Below are 26,029 nucleotides of genomic sequence, written 5' to 3'. Positions count from 1 at the left end.
CACAAAACGCCAAGGCAGAACTAGGTATAACAGTAACCTGTTTTTAGTGAATTTGCAAATGCAGTTACTATCTATTTACTTGACCTTGTCAAGTGATTTTTATGAATACATCCTGTAAGTGTATGGATAGAAAATATGACATGTCTTCTCCATTCAAAGAACTGTCAATACTAGTTTGTTAGAAGATATGACTAGAGACTGAATGTTTAGTCAAAAGGCAAGCATAAATACGCAGGTATGGAAGACAGGCAGATTCCTACAGAACATTCCTAGAAAAAGTAGTTCATCTCCTGTTTTTGAGTTCCCATTGGGATGGGAAAATTTAGGTGTTTAAGTAAGGATAAGCTTTTGGTTCCTGAAGCATGGCTAAACCCAGGTATTTCTAAATGAACTGGCTTCTTCTGATAATTTGTTAGTCAAGGCAATGTCTAGTGAGAAATTTGAGTCTTTAAAAATTATTTTTAATTACTATTATTCTGGCTCAGAGAAATAATAGACCTCCCTTCTTTCTATTTGCTAAAAAGGGAGTTTAAGCAGTGTCGAAGAAAAAGATTCCCAGAGAGGCATTTATTAATGCTGGATTGTGAAATCTCTGGGATTTACTCCCCAGTCTTCTTTTGAGCACCGTTCTAAATTAGGCATCTACATCTGATTCCTTTCTCTCTCTTTTGATGTTGCATTCTGCTTGAGCTCTTTCAGGTTCCTCCCTTTTCTGGAGTTGCTTGGTACTGATTACCTAGATTTTTATTTAGGAATATATCTGAATATTTTGTCTCTCAGAAAAGCAGGAAACAATGTTTTCTGCCATTTCCTTAGGAAAGTTAATATTTTCTTCTGCAGAAAAAAGCAGCAAAGAATCTTCGGCAGACACAATATTCCCCTCAATGTTCAGAAATGGCGGGAAGAAGCAGAATAACAGGGTTGGAAGAGACATTGGAGGTCTTCTAGTCCAACCTCCTGCTAGAAGCAAGAAACTCTATACCATTCCACACAAATGGTTGTCCAGTCTTTTTTTATAAAAAAACCTCCTGTAATGGTGTACCCACAACTTCTGAAGGCAACCCGTTCCACTGGTTAATTGTTCTAACTGTCAGGAAATTTCTCCTTAGTTCTAGGTTGATTCTCTCCTTGGTTAGTTTCCATCCATTGCTTCTTGTCCTGCCTTCAGGTGCTTTGGAGAATAGACCCCTCTTCATTGTGGCAGCCCCTCAAATATTGGAAGACTGCTATCATGTGACCCAATTCCTGCAACTGTTCTTCATATGTTTTAGCTCCCAGTTCCCTAATCATCTTTTTTGCTCATCTCTTCACTCTTTCTAAAGTCTCAACATCTTTTTTTTATCATGGCAACTAGAACTGGCTGCAATATTCCAAGCGTGGTCTTACCCAAACATTAGAAAGTGGAATATCAAACAACTATTCGGAGGGAGGGGGAGGGGAGGAGCCAAGATGGTGGACAGGCAGCAAAGGCTGTAAAGAGCTCCTCCAAAAGTAAAGTAAAAGTGGTATTAACACTTTATCTGATCTTGATTCTATCCCTCTATTAATGCAGCCTAGGACTGTGTTGACTTTTTTGGCAGCTGCAGCACACTGCTGGATTCATTTCTGATAGTAGGGAATTCTGAGGAATGGAAAGCAGGCAGAGGAGAAAGAGTTGAGTTGGACTAGGTGCGCAGCCTTCACATAAAGTTTCCCATGATTTTTGTGCTCTCAAATATCAAAGGACGAAAAAACTCTTCTCGTATATAGATCTTTCTAAGACTGAGTTATATTGTTTAAAAGAATTATTTTTGTGGAATGGTTTGATATCTCTACTCAATATCAAAGGGGCTCTTCTTACCAAGATCAGTCTGTTCAAGAATTCAGAATTACAGAGACAAAGCAGAAACTCAGCCCTGACAGGCTTGATGGGCTAAACCAGTTAGTCTATTATTTAAGAACTGCATAAATATTTCACTAAAAACAGTCAACATAAAAGAAAGACTTTGATCATAATGGAACCTTTCAAACAAAACTGACATATCAGAAAGGTTTAATCAATTTTCTCGGGTTACAGTCTTAGTTAGATGTTTTAGTCCCTTATCCCCCAAAAAATCTATACTTTTAAGAGTGAGCTCACAGAAGCTGCCGTAACGATGATGGAAATTACTTTTGTAGAGTATGATCAAAAGGTTATGATGGTTTTGCTCTTCTAAAAGGAGTAGTGCTTGTTCTAAATTGTATAAACAAAGTCAGTAATGGTGCGGTGTTTCTTAAAGACCATGGAAACCAAACAATGTATTTCTAATTAGGAACAGTTATGATTCTTTCTGTAAATATGTGCATATTGAATCATGCTTATGCATTTATACGTACATGCTCTCAACTGTTAGATAGAGGTAGCAGTGTGTGAACTCAGTTTCAGGCCACAGCATGAAAATACTACCGTGTTTCTCTGAAAATAAGACCCACCCAGAAAATAAGCCCTATTCTGATACAGTACAGGAGGAAGTGAGTGCACGGGGTTGACAGTGTCCATCCGCAGCCACAGCCCACGCAGCGCACATAAGTCCGAACATGGAGGCCGAGGTGGGGAGACAGGCGATCCAGCCGTGCTGCACAGCTGCCTGGCTGGTGGGAGGGTTGCAGGAGGCTTGCGTGGTGGCACCAGCAGCAGGCAGAGGCTCAGGGGGCAGGCAAGCGATCCTGATGCGCTGCCCACTCCATCCCACTATCTCAGCTTGCACACAGCAGCATCAAGGCTGGTGGCCACGCAGTGCATCTGGATCGCCTGCCTGTCCCCCATTCCTCTGCCTGCTACAGGTGCTGCCATGTGAGCCTCCCGCGAGTCATGCAGCCATATACCACATCCGGATTGCCTGCCTCCCCCTGCCTCTATCTCCGTTCTCAAACTTGCCTGTGCTGCGCCAAGGGCTGTGACTGCTATTGGACACTGTTGGCCCTCACACACTTGTGCGTGCACTGGGGGTGGGTTGCCCAGCTGGGCTGATCACCCTGATACTGTGTTTCCCTGAAAATAAGCCTTAATGCATCTTTTGGAGCAAAAAAAAATATAACACTGGGTCTTATTTTCGGGGAAACACAGTAGCTATTAGAAAAAATAGCCCTGTTATTCTTTTTGCTAATATTGTGTTTCTGCACTGGCCCAAGCACAAAATCTGAAGTAGCTCTCTTCAGACACAGTCTGAGCAGCTAATAGGTAGCATTGTGTGTAGCTAAGAGGTGTGTTCTACAAAACATAGTTTCAGAAATAATATAGCATAGCACACTTGCACACCCAACTATTTATTTATATCACACTTTTATTACTTTTACACATAACTCAAGGTGGCAAACATATCTAACACATCTTCCTCCTATTATCCCCACAATAACAACCCTATGTGGTGAGTTGGCCTGAGAGAGTGTGGCTGGCCCAAGTTCACCCAACTTATTTTCATGGCTAAGGCAGGACTCACAGTCTCCCAGTTTCTAGCCTGGTGCCGGTGTATTATATGTAAATAGTTATTACTAAAATGTTTAACAATGCTGGTTATGAGGTAAAGCTCTTTGACAGCCGAACACGCGGGAGTTTTGACAGCTGTCAAAACTCCCCAGCAAGGCGCAGGCGCAGCCGGTTGACACTTCTCGGCTGTCAACACAACACGGAGCCGCCCAGCCACGAGGCAAAAGAACTGTCAGAAATACGAGGAGCGGATTGGTGCAGGAATCTCGGCGGGAGAAGACCTGCCGCTGATTGGACTAGCCGGCCGGCTGCCAGATATAAAAGCCCGAGCCCCTAATACCTGTTTGTCCGATTCTAAATAAACCTGTTAACGTTAGCCAGCTGTCTCTGAGTGGTCTGTCAGCCACTTCAGCCTTAACCACTACACCAAAGTATCTCTCTTTATATTCTTCTAATCAGATCCCAGTCAATAAACTGCAAAGTAGCTTCCAGTATTTAGATCACTTAGTCTTAAATTCTGATCTCGTACTCATTTTACACACAGATCTTCCTAATAGGGAACTGAATGATGTAAAACAGAGTAAAACAAGGCTGGAAGTAATAAAATTCAAAGGCTTTTTAAAACAAAAGTGAGTACAAGTGTAGAGACAAAAACCTGACTTTTTTGTAAGATCTTTTGAAGCTGAGGTGCCACTAATTAGGCTCTACATCAAATATATAGTGCTATGCTTTCAAAATCACTTTCAGAGAAGGAATAAAATGGAGACATGTTGAAAGGATTGGTAGAGAACACATGTATAGCATAGTGGATGGATTTTACATTCTTAGATAAAAAGCAGAAACCCAGAACTTCAGGACTGAACTTCAGTTTGGAAGGCAAAGTTTGGGACCTCTTCATTCATGCATAGATATATACAGTATTTGCTTCTAATAAGGCAAAGAAATTGCATGGAGTAAGTTTTTTTTTACTATTCAGTAATTCCTTTTACCATTAGAATATGAGCTATCCACAAGTGGAAGTTATTTAAAGATCAAAGCAAAAGGCAGCAGATAATTGAGTGCGAATCTATTGCCATGGCAGGATGAAAAAAGAAATACACCTTTAAAATATTTTTCACTTACAATAGCTTCATTTGCCAGCTTGAATGGCACTATTCTTGAGTTCTTGTTGTCCTCAGAGCTTGCTTGTTTTTCTGCAGATGCTTTGTTATCATTTTAGATAACATCAGTGCATGGAAGGGCAAAATTTGCTGGTTGTTTATATGCAGTGCTTTTTTTGTAAAAGAAAAAGGTGCCGGAACTCACACATGTCATACAACCTGCCTTGCCTAACCTACAAGGTTCCATCCAAAAAAGGTGCCGGAACTCTGTTCTGAACGTTCTATGAGAAAAAAAGTCCTGTTTATATGTATGTTTCACGCTGGAGAAGTGCAGCCAGATGGTAATCAAAAAAGGGAAGGTAGTTAAGACTGACGTGGTGGAACTACCAGTGAGACACATAGCAGACCTTCAGACCAACTACAAGTATCTTGGTATCCCATAGTCACATGGGAACCATGGTGAAGAGCCAAGGAAGACAGTAACATCCAAGTATTGCTACACAAAAAGACAGGTCCTGAAGAACAAGCTCATTAGGAAGAATAAAGCCCACACCATCAACACGAATCCCCTGCAGTCATCAGATATCCTACCACTATAATGTGTTGGCCAAAGGAGGGCATAAAAGTTGCTGATGTGAAGTTCTAGCAGGTCTCACAATGTATGGAGGTTTCCATGCTTAATCCAACAACTAGAGTCTGCACAAAAGCCAGAAAGAAAGGGTCAATGCTGTTTTCCTGAATGAAACCAAGAGCATCAATGCGTACATCATTCACAGCATCACACCCAAGATGGCATCCAAAGATGAGCTCCTGAGACAATGTGTGAGGCAACAGCAGACATGGAAGGAAGATCAAGCACAGGAAGTACCATGACAAACAAGATTTTCCATGGGATATAGTATTGACAGATGAGTGAGGTGGGTGACATTGAGAAATTGTATCAAGGGCTGGGCTAAGAACACCATCAAGGCACTGATCATATTAGCACAAGAACTAAACACCAAATCTATACAAGTCTGGGTCTGTCACACTTGACAAGATGCAAAATGCAGATTATGCAGAAAGTCTTCAAAGACAGTCCAACACATAATACTTACATGGGTGTAAGATGCAGGAACAGCGTACAGTGAACAGCACAACCAAGTAGCTGGCATTGTATACAGGAACATATGCACAGTGTAGGGGCTAAGGTAAAGGTAAAGGTAAAGGTTCCCCCGCACATGCGTGCTAGTCGTTTCCAACTCTAGGGGCCGGTGCTCATCTCCATTTCAAAGCCGAAGAGCCAGCACTTGTCTGAGGATGTCTCCGTGGTCATGTGGTCGGCATGACTAGATGCCAAAGGCGCACAGAACGCTGTTACCTTCCCACCGTAGTGGTCCCTATTTTTCTACTTGCATTTTTATGTGCTTTCGAATTGCTAGGTTGGCAGAAGCTGGGACGAGTAACAGGCACTCACTCTGTTATGCGGCACTCGGGATTCCACCCACCAAACTGCCGACCTTCTGATCGACAAACTCAGCGTCCTAACCCACTGAGCCACCGCATCCCTAGTGTCTAGGGGCTAAATCCTCCCAATTCCAACATGGGAGAGTCCACAGAAGATTACGGAGAACAACAGAATTAAGATCCTTTGAGACTTCCAGATCCAGACAGCCAGGTACAGGCCAATCAACCAGACATTGTGGTAGAAGTAGGGAGCAGAAGACAGCAGTAGTGATAGTAACATAAGGTGACAGCAATATAAGGATGGAGGATGAGAATAAAGGCCTGAAGGAGGACCAGGAAAGGAAGTGAAAAATAAAGTGCTCCCAGAGGTGATAGGAGCACTTGGGGCTGTGACTCCTAAGCCAGGAGAATGGCTCCCAACTCATCCCACGAACAACCTTAGAGCACTCTATCCAGAAAAGCGCATTGTTAGCAGGTTTCTGGGAGGTTCCTGATTCTTTATCTGGCTCTGTGTCCTGCTTATTGACTGTTGGCTGCTGGAGAGGATGTATTTTAGACCACGTTTTTTCTTCCTAGACTTTTGATTGTATCTTTTAAATGGTATGTGAGTGAGTTTTATCAGTATGTCTGTTGATGAGTGATTTGTTAGGATGCCTCCATGAACTCACACAAGCCAGGAACTCACTAGCATTTTAGATCTTGTTTTATCTAAAAGGTGACACTTTTCTAGCTGAAATAATTTTGAATTCATCAGTGGGTAGAGAGATTAATGCATTTTCATCATGTCTCCTAATGGCCAGTTGTTATTCAGGGATGTATCTTATCCATCTAGTAATTAATAGTATAAAATCAAAAATGATGGGTTTTGGCAGGAAAGGAAACATAATAAGTGATTTTAAAATTCCTATAAAATAAGATAGGTTGGATATTTTTTTTATCTCAGTTTTTCTCAGCTAAAAAGGGACTAGCTGAAAGCAATTGCATGTCTTTAAATCTTGAACAGGTTGTTTAATTAAAGGGATCTAAGTTCACTTACAATCATGAAAACTTCTAAGGCAAAGATGCTGTTCTTGCTGACCTTTAGTGTCAAATATGGAGTTTTGCTACAATTAAGGGAACTGAAACAGTCCAAAATCATTTTCTATGTTTAATCTTAGGAACATCAAGAGTTTCCCTAGCAATGCCATCAGAGTCGAACTCAGATTGCCTACTAAGATGATCTCAGAAGCCCACTATTTTATTCTGTTTAATTACTGGGTCAGGTTAACCCAAACAATTGGAGATATGCTTCCTCTGTTTTATTTAAATAAGCAGATGGTTAAAAACCTTGACAAATCCTAGTTGCATAATATTCTCCAAACTGACATTACCAGATGTCTCTGGTATGGAGATCTTTCACTGTATCTATCATTAATATATATTTTCAGACAAAGAATATTACATGTTAAAGGACAGATGGACATAGAAGTTCTGTTGGTTAGGAAATCAATGAAATGGCTAGCTAGAATTAAATGCAATAGAAGAGAATATTTGCAGCTCAGAATTGAACTGTGAGGTTCTTGGTGATCTCTGACCTTGGCTGTTTTCTTGCAGACATTTCGTTATCCTGCTAAGTAACATCTTAAGTACTTCAAAGTCGAGGGGTTTGCTCTCTCTTTATATACAAGTGGTGTGAGTGTTCTTGGTGGTTCCTTGATTAAACTGTTGTTTACTATTTGAAATAAGCAATGCCCCGATCACAGAATTTGGTAGTTCCTTGATTGGGGTACTGCTTATTGTTTGATTGTTGGTCTAGTATTAATGTTGGTGTTAATCTCTTATCTACGATGATTGCTGGCAAGGAAGTATTATGGAGTTTTAGTTTTGATTGTCTCTTTTGAATGGTATGTAGAAATTGTTTATCTCTATGTGCCTATTGATGGTTGATTTGTCTGAGTGTCAGACTTCCGGTCTACTATGTTTTCCCAAAAGTAAGACGTACCCTAAAAATAAGTCCTAGCTTCATTTTGGGGGGTGCCCTAATATAAGCCCTACCCCCCAAAATAAGCCCTAGGGCAAGGAACACACCTAAAAATCAAGCTAGAGCATGGGTGGGAGTGTAGAGCTGCCCCAGGCACCCATCACCCACTTACCTTGCAGCCAGGCCTCTCCTCGCCAACACACTTCTTCTGCAGTGCCCCCAGGCCTACATATTGCAGTTAGGCCTTTCTGGAAGGCCTCTGTAGCCAAGAACCAAGCTATGGACTGAATCCATTGCTCGGTTATCAGCTGCAGAGGCCTTCTGGAAAGGCCTGATTGCAAAATGCAGGCCCAAGCTCCATTCTGAGCTGCAGAATGAAGCTGTTCCTTCAGCCGCAGAAAAAGTGGGCTAGCTGGGCAGGACTGTCGGTGCCGGAGGTGACTGGAAAAGTCAGCAGCCCTCCCCCCAAAATAGGACCTGGTGCTTCTTTTGGAGGCAAAAAAAAGACCGGGTCTTATTTTCGGGGAAACACAGTATAGCATTTCTGGACTTAGCCTGTTCTAAGGAACTATCAACTCACAAACAAACAGTAAACAACAGCCTAATCAAGGAACCACCAAGAACACACCCACCCACACTGACAGGGCAAGTCACTGGTATATAAACAGAGAGCAAACCCCACTCCCTTCTAACACTGATGATACAGGGCAGTCATGTCAAACTCACAACGTCACGTGTCGTATCGGGACTTTTTCCCCATTGCCGGCAATGGGGTGGGCATAGTTTCGGCATGATGCATCCCACCTTGCGGGCCATCAGTTTGACCTGCCTGATGTAGGGTAATGGGTACCTGGGTATTGAAACATCTGCAAGAAAACAACCAAGCTCAAGGAGCACCAAGAACTTCACAATAATTAAATCCCAATGTCAAGAAGAAAAGTATTTGTCCTTTCAATAAAAAGTGATGATCGTATAACCTTTACTTATGTCTGATTTGAGCAAATGTGTACAGTGATGCAAAAAGGCAGATTCCCAGTTATCCCATTGCAAGATAGACTGTATTTGCAAACCAGGTGAAATAGCACATCTGCTACATTACACATTAGAATGCTGGTTGTAAGCTAAATATAGGGATCATTAATTATTTTTGTTCCTTGATGATATGAGGAATTGGAATGTTAAAAGTACATTGAATTTCCTCTTAAAGGTACCAACTCGATTGTGACGCAACAGATTGCTTTCTTTGCAGTTAGGGCAGCCAAGTTAAAGGGAAAAGTGAATCTGCCCAACATGACAAATTACATAATTTCTGTATGTTCTAAGAATTTGATTTGGAGCAAGTTTTTATACTATTTTAAAGAATTAAGTCATAGGTTAAAATATTTTAGACCTATTTATTTTGTAATTTATTAGTTTTGGAACATTTAATAATCTTCTGTTTTGAAATGTGTGAGTATATTACCCAGAAATTGTCTGGAGATTTATTCAGTAAACAATTTGCTTGCTGGCCAGTGTTATATCCATTTGTCCTGTGTAGTGGCTGTTATAGTCCTTATATTGTTACGGTAGATAGTTCCTTTTGATTCTTTTCTGCTAACTAGATCTTTCAGTTTGCTTATTTTTTTGGCGGGGAGGAGGAATTTCATTGGTTTGTCTGCTACAGTGACCAGTACAAAAACTTTTTAATAGTCCATTGGTTATCTCAGGGATGCTTTGAATATATGTATGGGGAAATTATCCTTTTCATAGGCTGTGATGCCTATGTTATAAAAGGTTGTGTGCTAGGCCCTTTTAAATAAAGTTGCCTCAGTATCCATTGCGTTGGGAAAGATTGTATATAAATGGTCTGCTTTATTTGGAGTACTGCAGTGTATTTTTGCTTGACCAAATAATGTTCTGATGCAGCTCTTTTTGTGTTGTTTGGTTACGATGGGCTATTTTTCAATATATTTGGGGTTGTTGCCTGCCATGGTTTCCTCTGCAGATCACAATATCCAGGAAAAATAGTTCTTGTTGTCTTCTTCTCTTGCAAATGTTATTCCTATGAAGACAAAAGTCCCCCCCCCCACAAAGAGGAAACCAGCTAGAAAGAGTAAGTAGCTGTTGATGGTAACCTTGGCTACTCCAGACCCAAATCTAACTTGGGAGCAAGAATCCAAGCATAGAAATAGCAATAGCAATAGCAAGCTCTCCTCTAATCTGCAGAAAGGTAAGCTTCAGCTGTTGCGGTAGGTGATGTTTCCACCTACTCTTCTTATTGCTGATTTCTTTAATTATTCCAATTTATAAATTAGGGGATGAATCACCACAGTATGTTTGGTGATTTGATTGTTGCCCAAGGCACATCAGATCACTCTGAACAAAAAACGAATGTAATGACCATTTACAACTAATTCAGGTCATGTGCAAAATTACCTCTCATTTCAGAATTAAACACAATAAAATTGTCCAAAATAAGCATGTTTTTTGAAACCTCCTGACTAGCAACATTTACAATTTGACTCCAAACTCTCATATATTTATTCAGAACTAGGTCCCACATGAATCCAATAAAATGTTAATGTTAAGTTTGCAGTCCTGTATAAGCTTATCTGTAAATGAAGCCATTGGAATTCAAGAGTGCTTCTGTGCAAGTGGGTCGTAGAATAGCATTCAAAGTGTTTTAGGAATGTGCAATTTTCACATTATTTTCTTTACACTTGATTCATGTTCTCATTGTGATTCAAAAGTAATTAAAAATTCAGATGTGCAAAGTTGTAAATCTGTAATTTGCTCAGACTAAATTGGCAAAAGGTGTTTAAACAATGAAGTTGGCTGATGATAAACAGCAGCCTAATGTTTCCTACTTTGATTTTTTTTCAGAACCTGTAGGGAAATCAAATTAATTCCTCTAGTAGCAGATTTAACAATTCTAATGAGCTGCCTTTAAAATCAATTTATATATTTATATCAGCTTTGGAAAAAAATACTAATGTAAGATAGTACTTTCTTCTACAGCTTTAATTTTGCCTTGCTTATGTTTTGAATTGTTCACCCATCAATCAAACTACTAAAATGGAGTCTCATTTGTATATTAATTATAAAAGCTCACAGGTTTAGTGATACCAGGTTCTGTTTTGCCTTTGTAAGAAGTTAAAGTTAGGGCACTTTGTATAAATGGGATTGAACAGGACTCTTTAGGATTAAACAACTTTTCAAGAATTAAGTAGGTATAGTCTTTGCAATTATTTTGCAACCATGATTGCTCAAGAGGCTAATTACGGATTGAAAATTAAGTTTTATGCTTTTGTCTTGTTGCCAGCAAAAGTCTTTCAGACTATTGACCTCTAGACTCTATCATGTTAAATAAACAGTGAACTGAGAATATTCTCTATAAGCTATTACCAGGCATTTCCCACTTCTAATTCATTTTAATTATGTTTACTTTTAGAAGATTTTAAATTTGATAGTAATGGAAAAATCCTGGGAGATTTGTTTTATAGGCAAGTCTCAGTGGTTTGCAGATAATACATTAACAAGGCAAAGAATATCGAGTTCAAGCCCCTTGAAATAAGGATATTCAGACTATCTTAAAAATGATAAAATATGATAATTAATAAATCATTTTGCAGAAATGTTACAAGGAAATTTTTCATTTTCCTAGAGCTCTACCAGTGTTATATCTCAGAAACACTGAAAGTATTTGCATTTGGACACATAAACTCTAATTCTGAAATCATAAATGAATAATTATTGCTTTACTGAATATGCATACTTGCTTGGAAATCCTATTGTATTCAGGAAAGCTTATTCCCTAGAGTTTCAAATTTGGAGACATATATTTTCTTAGTTTCTTGTTGAATAGAAACACACACAAATGTACACCCACAAACATTATTGCATAGTGCCTTGTGTGGAATTCTGTAGCTTGGAAAAGTATGACAGTCTTCAGCAGAGGTGGGATTTAAATACGTGTACAACCGGTTCTCTGTGTGGATACTGCTTCTGGAAGTCCATTCTGGGCCTGAGCAACAAAAAATTAACAACCGGTTCTGCCGAAGTGGTACAAACCAGCTGAATCCTACCACTGGTCTTCAGGGGAAATAATGCATATACTGTCAATTTCTTTTTTAGTTTTCTCTCCACTGTATTATGAGTGCTTGAGAGCTTATAAAACATCACCAGTGTACTAATGTTGACCATACATAACTAACACAAATTTCACTATTTCATTCATTTTTATAGTACTATTTATACAATACTTAGAATATCCTTTATTTAGAATATATATTTTTTTCTCAATCACCTTTAAATGAGTGTGCAAATAAAAATGCTCCTAAATGCACTAGGTAATCTTTTATTGTGTTAAGTCTAGCAATAAAGAAAGAAATTTATATAAGTTCAACTACAACTCTGTCACCCAAAACTGAGAGTGAAAAGTATGTTCTACCAATCTATAGTTCAATATACCAAAAACAGATCAACTTGAAGGAATGACATCCAGAGACTCTTCCTGCTTTCATCAGCCTGTGTTGCAATATTGCAAAACCAGTGTGTCACTCTGACCCACACCCAAGCCCCCACCAGATGCTCCTGAACTGAAGACATTCAATTACTTTCCCCCATAACTAGTTTATACAAAGCATTTTGGTTTTAGTTATTTAATAGTGGCTCATTCTGTATTTTAAAAAAAAAATCTAATGGTAGCAGTTACATAGTTCATCATATGCTGAATCTAGCCCTCGCTGTTGCTGTTTTTCCAGAAAATAATCTATGTATGCATAATGCTATCCCGGTGTTAAAGCAAACACAGCTAACTCAGCTTAGGAACTTCTACTTGGAAGTTTTCTTGGCAAATAACACACTTTCACAAAATAAGAATAGGACAGGTGCGTAAAAAATATTTAAGGCCCAGATTTTCCACTCACCTCTATATTTGTGTTCTTCCTGTATAAAGATGGGATACAATTAGTATTACTTCAGGATAAATAACATGTATGGAATTATATATCAACAAGTTCTCTGCTTTTAAAAAAAATACATGTGGAAGGGTTGTTCTGTTTTTAATTTACAGATTAATCTTTTTTTAAAAAAGGAATGAAAAAGTAAACAAGTGAAAGGAGAAAAAGAATATTTTACACAGAGATATAATACAGTAACAGGGAGTGTACAAAAGGATTATTGAGATTGTACAGATAGTGCTCAGTGTATCATTGATGAGAAAATAGTAATAAACAAAGCACAAAGAATTTGAATCTCCTAGCTAAGTCAAAATCTCCACTATTTTTCTTTTCTTTTTTTAAAAAAAGTTTTTTTAAAAAAGGAAAAACTATTAAAACATTACAAATACTAGTTTCTAACTTCATGTTCATCTCTTGTTGAAAGAACTTAGTGCACAGCCTTCAGCTAACTAGTGTATAAAAATGTAAAGATTAACAATTTTGGAAAGAAATGGAAAAAAACCTATATAATAGCAGAATTTTTTGTTAAGCAAAAAAAAGTATGAAAGTGTAATAACATTTTCTTTTGGCTCTACAGGTAAGCACATTAGACTGGATACGAGCTGAAAAAACCTATAACCTCTGTGAGGCTCTATTTAAAATTCACAAGGTAGGTAAGTTATGAATAACAAAATATTCAATATAGAAGATTATGTTAATTATTTACTGAATTAAAACCTAGTCAGAATAAATTTAGCCAATATTAGCAGTAAATTGTTGTGATTTTGTATAATACAAAAGTGACATTGCCCTTTTGTATCGCTTTCATCTGGTAGTTTTATCCATAGCTTAGTCCTAGAAAAATGTTTCATGCAAAAGTTCTCACTGTTGATGGTATTTCTGGGCAAAAGGGTCTCATGTAAACTGAAGAACCGACAGAATAGTTGCCAATCAGAATAAATAGGATAGAGTTTCCAATAGAAAAGACAGAACATTTTATGAATTGCCTCATTGGTAACCCATGTGATAATATTGATCATTTAAACATCATATAATCTATGGATTGCTTTGAATTTTACATTTACATGGTCATATCTGCTTTTAATTTTAATTTGGATACTTATTTTGTTCAAATCATGCATATATGTAATGTGTTACCATTAAAAACAAACCTAGAGTAGGGATCTTTTTTCCTCTGAACTTAAATTAACTTCATAAAGTAATATGTAGAAATGCCATGCTGATAAGGAATGGGAAAAATTAGGAATGTGTAAAATGTTTCAAGTCTGAAATGCTTTAAATGTATAATCCATTTTGATTTCAAAATTGTTTTTTCTGATCTTATTGAAAGAGAAAACAGATGAAAATAGTATTTTAAGCTCAAAACACCAAAAAAAGTTCAAACATTTCTGGAAAGTTCATAAGAATATTAGGGTTCTTATGATAAAGCCAGAACAGCTTTTAAAATTGGAACACAGCATTTTGAATTGGAACTTTTCAAATAAAGTGTTTTGCAAAGCATTTAAATACTATAATACAAAATCCATATCGAGGCCACCAATTTATGCAATAATAGCAAACTGAGTTTCCAAAAGCTTTTCATTGAGCATGATTATGAAAATTCCAGGATAAAAGGAGGAAAATCAACAATTATTTTGTTCCTCTTTGGATGAATATATATTATATTTATATTTATTAAATTTTTATACCGCCCTTCTCCCAAAGGACTCAGGGCGGTGTACAGGGCAATAAATATCAAAATACAAAATACAAAAGTTAAAAAAGATTAAATAATTATGCCCAATATAATATAATAGTTAAAAGCTATGTTAAAACCCAAACCTCAAACCCATCAGACCAGGCCGGCTTGTTCAAATAAATAAGTTTTTAGATCGCGTCGGAAGGAGCGGAGGTTGGGGGCCATCCGGAGCTCAACCGGCAAGCGGTTCCACAGGTCTGGTGCGCCCACAGAGAACGCCCTCCCCCTGGGGGCCACCAGTTGACATTCTCTGATCGGAGGCACCCTGAGGAGGCCCTCTCTGTGGCAGCGCACTGGACGGAGGGAGGTTGACGCCGGCAGCAGGTGCTGCCATAGGTAATCCGGACCCATGCCATGTAGGGCTTTATAGGTCATCACCAGCACCTTGAATCTCACCCGGAGGGCAACTGGAAGCCAATGCAGCTCGCGGAGCAGAGGTGTAACATGGGAGTATCGGGAGACCCCCAACACAACTCGCGCGGCTGCATTCTGCACCAGTTGAAGCCTCCGAGTGGTCCTCAAGGGCAGCCCCATGTAGAGAGCATTGCAGTAGTCCAAACAAGAGGTCACGAGCACATGAGTGACTGTACGCAAGGCATCCCGGTCCAGATAGGGCTGCAACTGGAGCACCAGGCGAACCTGGGCGAAGGCCCCCCTAGTCACAGCTCCTATATGATCTTCTAAGGAGAGCTGTGAATCTAGGAGGACCCCCAAGTTGCGAGCCCTATCTACGGGGGATAATAACTCACCCCCCATAGTAAGAGATGGAATAATCTGAATTTCCCGAGATGCCGGCACGTACAGCCACTCAGTCTTGTCAGGGTTGAGCTGAAGCCTGTTCCTCCCCATCCAGACCCGGACCGCCTCCAGGCAACGGGACATCACATCGAGGGCATCACTGGGGTGGTTTGGGGTTGAAATAAAAAGCTGGGTATCATCAGCATACTGATGATACCCAACTCCAAAACCAGAAATGATCTCACCCAGAGGCTTCATATAGATGTTGAACAGGAGGGGCGAGAGGACCGATTCCTGAGGAACTCCACAAACGAGAGGCCTCAAGGTCGACCTCTGCCCTCCTGCCAACACTGACTGCGAACATCCCAGAAGGTAGGAGGAGAACCACTGAAGGACTGTGCCTCCCACTCCCAACCCCCTGAGACGCCGCAGCAAGATACCATGGTCGATGGTATCAAAAGCCGCTGAGAGGTCTAACAGGACTAGGACAGAGGAACAACCCCTGTCCCAAGCCCACCAGAGATCATTCACCAGCGCGACCAATGCCGTCTCCGTGGTGTACCCGGGCCTGAAACCCGATTGGTATGGGTCCAGATAATCAGCTTCCTCCAAGAACAAAGGGAGCTGATACGCCACCACGCTCTCAACAACCTTCGCAAAAAAGCAAAGGTTGGAGACCGGACGAAAGTTATTTAATACAGCTGGGTCCAGGGCAGGCTTCTTGAGGAGGGGTCTCACCACCGCCTCCTTCAAGGCGGCGGGAAAACTACCCTCACTCAAGGAAGCAGTTATCACTGCCTGGAGCCAGCCTCATGTCCCATCCCGGGCTGCATAAACCAGCCAGGAGGGGTACGGGTCCAATAAACACGTGGAGCTCAGCTTCCCCATGATCCTGTCCACGTCTTCAGGAGTCACAGGATCGAACTCCTCCCAGATAATATCGACAAGATTGCCCATGTCCTCGTCGTCAGACTCTGACCAGTCAGAGTCCAAACCGGTCCGAATCCGAGCGATTTTGTCTGACAGATGTTGACTAAACTCCTCGGCACAACACTGCAAGGGCTCCTCCCACACCTCCTGATTAAGGAGGGAGCGGGTCACCCTAAACAGGGCGGCCGGGCGATTATCTGCGGACGCGATGAGGGCAGCAAAGTGGTTAGACCTTGCCGTCCTCATCGCCACGAGATAAGATCTCGTAAAAGACCTTAGTCGCAAACAGTCGGATTCAGATCGGCTGGATCTCCAACAGCTCTCTAGGCCCCGTTTCCGACGCTTCATCTCCCGGAGCTCCATAGAAAACCATGGAGCCCATTGGGATCTGCACCGGGTCAAGGGCCGCATGGGTACAACTTGGTCGAGTGTCTCCATGGCTGCCTTTTCCCAGGCTTCCACTAGGGCATCGGCCGAGTTGTGAGCAAAGGAGGCAGGTGGGGACCCAAGCGCCACCTGGAACCGCTCAGGGTCCATTAAGCACCTAGGGCAGAACCATCTCGTTGGTTCAACAACCCCACGACGGGGGGGGGGTGGCAAAACAGAAGACCAACCGCAGGAGATGATGATCGGTCCATGACAGGGGCGTAACAATTGGAGAACCCCCACCCAGATCATCTAACCACTGTCCAGATAGAAAAACCAAATTGAGCGTGTGACCCCCCCCATGAGTTGGACCCTGAATAACTTGCATCAGGTCCATGGCCGTCATGGAAGCCACGAACTCCCGAGCTAACTCAGATGATCCCCCCAGGGATGGTAGATTGAAGTCACCCAAAACCATAAGTTTGGGGAACTCAATCACCAACCCTGAGAGGATGTCGAGAAGCTCAGGCAGGGCTGCTGCTGCGTGACTAGGCGAAAAGTACACCAGCAGCAAGCCCAACTGAGCTCTAGGGCCACATCTCAGGAGGAGGGACTCACACCCGACTATTTGGACAACGGTGGCCTCCCGCGGACATAAGGTCTCCCTCACAACTACCGCCACTCCTCCACGCCTACCCTGAGCCCAAGGCTGGTGCAGCACCCGGGAACCCGATGGACAAAGATCAACCAGAGGGACACCGCCCTCTGGGCCCAACCAGGTCTCCGTAATGCAAGCCAGGTCCTAATAACCTAATAATAACCTAATAATACAGTACTACAACTAATATCACCTAGCTTGCATGACAGACTTTTTAAATAAATTATTTAAGACTGTAAAACACTAAAACAGTCAATATCACCAATACATCTTGCTCTTCCATTCTGTTATTTTTTCTGGGTTTTTTTAACCACTTAGCCAGATGAAAACCTTCTGGAAACTTAAAAATTACAAAAATTTTGTAACCTTTTTGCTAGTATAGATTTTAGATTTATAAAGAGAGAAAGGAAAGATTAAACTTTATACTCAGAATATTAGCAATTCCTCTTCTAAACTGCTTCCCCATGAATGCTTCAGAAGCCATTAGTAGATCAGTTGGCCTCTTTTTAAAAATATACATAATTTTCCATATTGTTTCATGCTTCCTCCTGCCTACGTATTTTGGCAAAGTTAATAACAACACAATAAAAGAAAATTCTAACACTGGATGTTATTTTGGTGAGTGAAAAAAATGGAAATAAATTACTCAGCATTCACTACTTTGTGTTTTTGACATTTTAATAAATGAATACTGAATTGTCAGTCTTCATGAATACATTAACTGAAATACAAAAGCTTCAGTGTGCAACTTTAGCCTCTCTTCCCTTAACATTTCAGTATAAATGATAATGAAGGAAACTTAAAGCAAATCAATTAAGTTGGGGTAAATGTGGTTTTCAAGAAAGATTAAGGTTTCCCCATTACAAATTCAGGTTCCATTTACTCTTTTAAGCTGTTTTCTGTTCTGAATAAGAAGCTGATCTGTCCTCCGCAAACCAACTTTTGATTGAATTCCTGGTGGACCCTAAATATCTCCAATTGCTCCTCCGCCCCCCCCCCAGCCCTTTGCAGGCAGTTATAGAGGCTCTTTAGCTGTGGAATTTCTCATTGGCAGTTCAGCAATAGATAGTATGGTCTCCGTTTCTCTATCAGTCATGAAATATCAGTGCACTAAATCTCTGAGAATCTGTCCGCATAATTCTTCTGCTATTGACTGCTCGAGGTGAAAGGTCCTCCAAGTGATGGTTGACTTTTGGTATCTTCATGGACATATTCAAACAGCTTTCTAGGCAACAGTACAAAAGTTGCTTGAATTGCTTTTTTTCCTAAGATATTTTTTTCACTTCTTTGTCTACCTCAGAGGTACTCAACCTTTTGGGCACCAGGGACCGTTTCCATGGAGAGACGTTTTTCCATGGACCAGAGGATGTCTGGTTTTGTGTACTGCCTGCATCTCATAGATGGAGCTTTGCTTGTTTGTGCGGACCAGTTGCTGGCTGGTCTAGCTGACATCTCTGTTAGTCTTGCATCCATCTATAAGCAGTTTCTAACTCAGCCAGTTGATGCCACCTATTCTAAATCCATTGATAATTTTTCTTTATTAAATTGGCATAGCTAATTGTTAGTACCTTCATATGACTATTCCATGGCTAATGGTTCTTTCCCCTGCCCCATGATTCTCTCCCAAAATAATAATGTGAAGCCCTCCCATGTTCAAATTAGAACATATTCTGATCCTTAATATTTAATATTACAGTATACAGTATTTACTGTTATTCAGAAGCATGTATACAGAGGCTAAAATACATCTGTAGAACAGACAACACTGCAAATATAACTTTCCAAATGTATTCTAGTCAATGAGTATCATTAGGGAGAAATTATGGCCTAGGGCCACATAATTTTGCTGAATTTGTTAATTTGAGTGGCCCCCAATGTAGTCAGTGGTGAGGAATGCTGGAAACTGTAGTTCATTTCCAGACTACCATAATAGATTCTTCACGGCATCATTAATTTACTAGCGTCTTAAAACCAGTAGTAAAAGTCGTTTTAAGTCTAAATGAACATCCTGAGGTCTCTGCTATTGGGGTTTTCTGCTCATTATCACATATTGTTAAGCTTCATTCTGACAATCTATATCATTAAGGGTCATCAAGATTAGTCAACTTGTAGTATTTATCTCTATTTATAATTTTTCATAAATCTTTCTTTCCCATTATTTTTAAGGCCTTGGCCTTAAGTTAGCATATATATGCTTCATGAAATGGGGCCTGGAAATAGGAATGGGCCTCTTTGCTGTCCTGTTTCCAAAAGCATGGCACTTTAAAACTGAAGAAGTGGAAATACTGAAAATATGGCTTAAAGTAGTTTGGAAGGTGATTTGTTCTTGGTTTTCAAAATCAAACCTAGTGTTTCAAGTTGGATAAGGTCCTGTCATAACAAGTGAAAAGTTCCAGGTTTGAGTTCATTTTCAAAACCATTTCACATCCACAAGTAGCATAAACTGCATGTAATTTAAAAAATGCAAGACTGGGATATAGAAAATGAACACTTTCTCCTCCAGCTTGGCAAGCACCTTACTTAACTTTTTCTCAGTGCCAAGTCACACACTATTGGAATCTGATCTGGTGAAATGTGGATTGAACAATATTAGCCCAAAGAGAGACATAGGTAAAGGTAAAGGTTCCCCCGCACATGCGTGCTAGTCGTTTCTGACTCTAGGGGCCGGTGCTCATCTCCCTTTCAAAGCTGAAGAGCCAGCGCTTGTCCGAGGACGACTCCGTGGTCATGTGGCCGGCATGACTAGACGCCAAAGGCGCACAGAACGCTGTTACCTTCCCACCAACACACTCTCTAAAAAAAATTATGATATGGTGGTCATGGATTATACTGAACTCTCAGATCTAATTTAATCACATTGTATAATTTCACATGATATTTGCAGTTAATATGTTGAAATTCTTTTCCATATGGGAAATGAATAGCATAAATATTCATAACACTTGACATTTATTCATTTTGAAATGGCACATTATATATCAGCACTGAACAACAGTTCTCTCTGTGTATATGCATATACTAACCCCGAGATGAACTAAATTTGTTTTTTCTTATTGACAGCTAATATTTTATGCTTTTTTGGATAAGAGGATAGATAGAGGAAGTGATTCCACTATTTTTTTTAATTAATGGTAAATTTTCCCCACAATTCTGCTTCACAGTTACCTGATTATGAACATGTTTAAATGAAGTAATCTGTAATAGTAATTACAGCTGATAATTAAGAATTTGGCTTGTTTAATTTACATGATTTTAGGTGGGTGGTTTCTAAAAAAGGATATTTTTATTAAAATCAGTCAGCATGAAGATTTTGTTTGCTCCAAGCAACAGTGTTAACATTGTTACAGCCATATAGCAACATGTATGAGTGTAAATATACGGTACCTTCATATTAATTTTCTTGCTATTTGTCATTTTAGCATCATAAATTAGATGTTCATTCTAATTAAGCAGTATTTGTCACATCTGAATTAGCAGCATGTTAGTTTCATCCCATTTTAGAAATGGCCTACAGATTTATTTGTTTTACTTAGCATTCCTTCCATCACATCTGTACGCCATTAATTTCAATTGAATGTGTCTTTCCTTAGATTAAAATCAACTGCTGTATAGTCATAGTGGTAGTAACTGTAAGCTATTTTGCACTAATCAGGGAATATTTTAAGGTTGCCTTCTATGCTGCTAGTAGGCTTTTAATAAATAGTAGTAGTCTGAAAGGAGAAACTTCATCAAGACTATAAAAACATAGTTTAGACTTCTCCTTTTTCTACAGGATATTCAAAGTTTTTTTTAAAAAAAAACTTGGCTGGTACTCAGTTTACCTTCTGCTCTAGCTGCTGCTTTCTAGCAAAATAGAAAAAGCTCTGGTGAGGAAGACTTCAGTACTATATCCCATATTTAATGTGGCTCTTGGGCCATTTTAAATAAATAAAGTAGATATCCTGGAGCAAGAATATATTGTTGCATCAAGATTAATATATTGTTTCATTTTCCAGTAAAGATTTAAATCCATACCTTCCCAATCTACAATTTCAGTATTGTGTGCAGAAAATGAAAGTGAATCAAGACCACTAACCAGATAGATTGATTATAAATGTATCACTTGGATACATGCTGTGGTGGGATTCAAATATGTGAACAACCGGTTCTTTGTGTGGATGCCGCTTCCAGAGGTCCATTCTGGGCCTGGGCAACAAAAAATTAGCTAACAGTTCTGCCGAACAGCTGCAAACCGGCTGAATCCCACCACTGGATACACTTGTATAAGTGTCTCAACCTGTCTCTGCCGTTGAAAGGAGAACTGCCTAGAACAGGGGTCTTCAAACCTGGCCCTTTTATGACTTGTAGACTTCAACTCCCAGAATTCCTCAGCCAGTGGAATGGCTGAGGAATTCTAGGAGTTGAAGTCCACAAGTCATAAAAGGGCCAAGTTTGAAGACCCCTGGCCTAGAAGGATGTCTAAAGACTGCATTGTGTTCTTTTCCACCCCCTTTGTCTTCCTTTGCATGAAATGTTACAACAGTTGGAATGTATTTATTACTCTGATGTGCTTCAGTCTAGTCAACATATGACTTTCTGATGCTGACAATCTCCTTTGTTTTCCAATAAGAAGGGCAAATCAGGTGAATGAAAGCCACCAAGAAGTATTTCTATTTTAGCAGAAATCTACACCCTTCAAATGTTAATGGGTGGTGTTTTCCTATGAATCTTAGCATGTGATTGGTAGGCAGATAGGTAGATTAGGACCGAGTACTGGAAATTCCTCCTTTGGAAAAAAATGAAAAGAGCTGTGGAACAGGAGACCCACTATAATTTCTCAATTTAACAATGTGAAATATCAGCATGATTCTGATGCAAGAAGGCTGACACTCAAACATCCATAACTTATTTCTACAGAATCAAATTATTCTCATTCTACTTTAGATGAAATATCTTCAAAAATATATCTTTCAGCTCTGGCTCAATAATGACTGTTGGCTACAAGCAAATTTATATTTGGGTATTCACCAAGACTATGAACTTGAAAACCAGAGGCCATATTGTTTCAGTGTTGTGGTTGGACATGGCAAGAGTCATTATTTCAATGTGGAACTGGGAAGTGAGCTGGCAATATGGGAGAAATCATTTCAAAAAGCAATCTTTTTGGAAGTTCAGAGAACAGGGGTAAGTGATGGAAAAAATATATCTTCCACTTGAATAAATGTTTAATGTATTTTGTATATGTTTAACTTTTGTACGAGTCCTGCCTATATGTGTGTGTGTATGGGGGAGGGGGGAGAGATACATTCACATTTAGACAAGGATTAGATTGTTCAAACTGAGTATTTAACAAGTTCTGATGCCATATGACCATCTTCAAGCTCTTTATAGTTGAGGAAACTACTATTACCACAATTGCAGTGTATTATAAATTTGATAATGACAAATGAATTATCCAATAGGTGCTGTTCTGTTGATAGAAGACATCTGTCAATGGAATGAGAGATGTTTTTTCACTTGTTTTCACTTTCTTCTGCCATCTCCTAGAGAAACTGCCTCTTCTTCAAAGCAGATGTTGCTTTTTGCAGAGGAACGGGCATGCTTTCCAAATATGTTTGGAAAACTATTTGCAAGTAGATAGATAAAAACATAAAATCAAAATACAAGTACTAAGACCATAAGTAAAACGATATTAAGAGTCAGTTTAGTATAGTAGTTAAAGTATCAGGCTAGAAACCAGGAGATCTTAAGTTGTAGTTGCTTTAGACAGCAAAGCCAGCGGGGGGGGGCTTGGGCCAGTCATTCTCTCTCAGCCCCAGGAAGCCAACAAGGGCAAACTACTTTGGAAATCTTGCCGAGAAAACTGCTGGGACTAATCCAGACAGTCACCAGGAATCAACATTGACTCAATGGCATACACAGAGAGAGAGAGAGACACAAACACAAAAAAGTAAAATAATGGGACTCAAAGAATAACATACTTCAGTGTTCTTTTTTTGTAAAAGTATTTCTTTATAAAGCTCAGTTTTTTGGTAGAGAACAAAGCCTACAACTCATTAATTAAGCCGAATAAGTTAACTCTGATTTTATGGGTCAGTTTAAAAACATTATTTTACAGATTTACTGCACTTCAGTCTGGCAAGTTTCATGTGGGAAATTGAAATTTATGGTACCTTCTTAATCTGAATTCCCATAGAAAATGACAAATCTATCCATAGTAATCTTGACTAATGTACTCTTCTTCTAACTTCATTTTAAGTTTGCTATAGCTGTTTTAGGATACTGTTATTGATCTATTTTCATGGCTTTTACAAGTAATCTCCATAACTAAAAAAACAGCTGTGTTTGTGTGTACACACACATACAAACATACACATAAATATTTCTGAAATATTGATACATTCTGAACGTCTATGGGGATTCTCAGTCATCCAGGTCATAGTTTTGAAGAAAAAGAATGTCACTACTTTTTTCAATTTTACATTTTATTATGGTGGGTTGCAGAGTTAGCCAGATGATTAGACTTGATTTGGCATTTTTGTCCACCTATCGAGTCCTTGCCAAGGACCTGGGATAGGCAGATGTTGTTATTTAATAATATTTAGGGCATTGGATATATTCTGTTCTAAGTAAAGCTGCCTTTTGCAATTGATTTACTGTATGGTGATTTTGTCAACGGTGATGTTGTTCAAGTGGTGCTCTAGATGTTTTGGGAATTTACCCACGGTGTCTATTACGATTGGAACTATCTTGGCTTTATTTTGCCCACTATCATCCGATTTGCAAGCCTTTGTATTTTGTGATTTTCTCCAGTTCTTTTTCTTCTCTTCTGCTGTTTCGAAGTATTGCAACGTCCACTCTTAAACTATTATTGATTAAAAAAAAAATTCTCAGTTTTCAACTTTATTATTATTAGCCAAAAGACCCAAATTACAGATATATTTAAATGTTTGGCCAATGGTAAAACAGTTTAACAGATAAAATAAATTGATAAATATTACATAAAACCTTTATCAATAAAGACCTTGTTTAAGATCTGTTGTAAAATTCACAACATAATAAAACATGATCCATAAGTTCAAGGTCAATTACAGGGATAAAATCTTTGAGACACAGGAATCTTTTGAAAGTTACTATATAACACATTTGACAACAAAACAACAGCTATTGTACATTCTTTAAATCTAAACTGCCTACAGTATATAGGGAGCCAAAAAGTATAATTGAAATTTCTTCTAAAGGTCAAGGCTGAACATGGAACTTTGGTGTTTCCCATTAACTCCTGCACTGAGTTGTCAAATAATATTTTTGTATTACAATAAAATTTCAGTGTCATGCTCTGGAAAACAAAGAATCAAGATTAATTCCAGTTTGATCAATCTTTTGGGGCACCAGTTTGAACTACCTATCTACATAAAAATAATTTGGGACGTCAGGCAGCAATCTTTCTTTGTTTTTGAAAAAGCTATCACAGAAACCAAAATATAATTGTACTTTGCCAGCCTTTTATTTTCACAGGGCATGGGCCCAATTTCCACAAGAATATCAGAATTGGGAACATAACTTGGAACCTTTAAAAGAATTCTTAAGAACCTGCAATTGGGTTATGTTATTGTTGGCAACAGTAATCCAAACTGAAGTTTCATGGGAGATTTAAGATGAGATTTTTGTGCATTAAAAACTTGTATTGCTATAGTAATATAAAATCTCTACTGCCACGCCACCCCTTTTGGCTAAAGTATCAAAGCAAAACTATGACTGAGAATGACTGAATAAAGATCCAGTTGACTAACATTCTTGACTTACCATATGATGTAGAATTTTCCTGCTATACTTTTTGATTTTTTTTTAATCAAAAACCAAAAATCTAGTTTTATTATACTTGATTATCTTGCCAGTATTTGACTACAGCCTCAAATTAGTGTTTCAGTCTGGTATGTGAAATAAGAGCAGTATCATCTGGAAATAATGAAGCACAAATTTTCCTTTTCTCTGATAAGATTTTTTTTATTATATATGCTGCAATAATCTGAAAAAATGCAATTTGCAGATTGTGTTTGTGGTATCAGGTGGAGGAGTATGGGGCTCAGGAAAGCATGATAGGCTTTGTCTAGCAGTGAAAAAAAGAGTGCAGGAAATTGTGTGGGACAATTTTTCCACTCTAGAAGTTATATATGGCATAATACCAAGGACACAGGTCTGCAACCTGCGGAACACAAAACTACAGGGTTTTTTTCCATCTTTTCTAATCATGTGGATGCAGTGCTCTACTGTGATACATCTTACTCACTATACTTTGGATTCAATTCTTCTCCACAACCTGAAATCACCATTTGAAGGTGGTTTGCAAGCGACCTTGAGTAAATTATCAATTGCAGTTTGTCACATGATTTCAGGAAATGTTCAGAGATTGCTGCTGTCTTTTATATTTTAAATACAGGGAATGCTCGATTTACGACCACACTTGAGCTGAAAATTTCTGTTACTAAGTGAGACAGTTGTTACCTCAGTTTTGCCCCATTTTTACAACCGTTAGTACCACGGTTGTTAAGTGAACCTGGCTTCTCCATTGACTTTGCTTGTCAGAAGGTCGCAAGAGGGGATCACATGACCCCGGGACACAGCAACCATCATAAAAATGAGCCAGTTGCCGAGCATCTTAATTTTGATCACATGACCTTTGGGACGCTGCAACAGTCATAAGTGTGAAAAACTGTCATAAGTCACTT

The 26,029-nt window shown here is 39.2% G+C and overlaps 1 protein-coding gene across 1 annotated transcript in view; it reads left to right on the top strand.

The window, feature by feature from the left end:
* Positions 1-26,029, top strand: part of SNTG2 (syntrophin gamma 2) — a gene marked incomplete at both ends in the record, with an annotated part of 268,909 nt that overhangs the window by 224,354 nt on the left and 18,526 nt on the right. Inside the window, 2 exons of the mRNA XM_083356584.1 lie at positions 13,469-13,540; positions 22,275-22,484. Coding sequence (XP_083212710.1) covers positions 13,469-13,540; positions 22,275-22,484 — 282 coding nt within the window. The remainder of the gene's footprint in view (positions 1-13,468; positions 13,541-22,274; positions 22,485-26,029) is intronic.

Source organism: Vipera ursinii, assembly GCF_947247035.1.
Source record: "Vipera ursinii genome assembly, chromosome: 1".
Taxonomy (NCBI): Eukaryota; Metazoa; Chordata; class Lepidosauria; order Squamata; family Viperidae; genus Vipera; species Vipera ursinii.
This window is presented reverse-complemented; position numbering and strand designations above follow the sequence as displayed.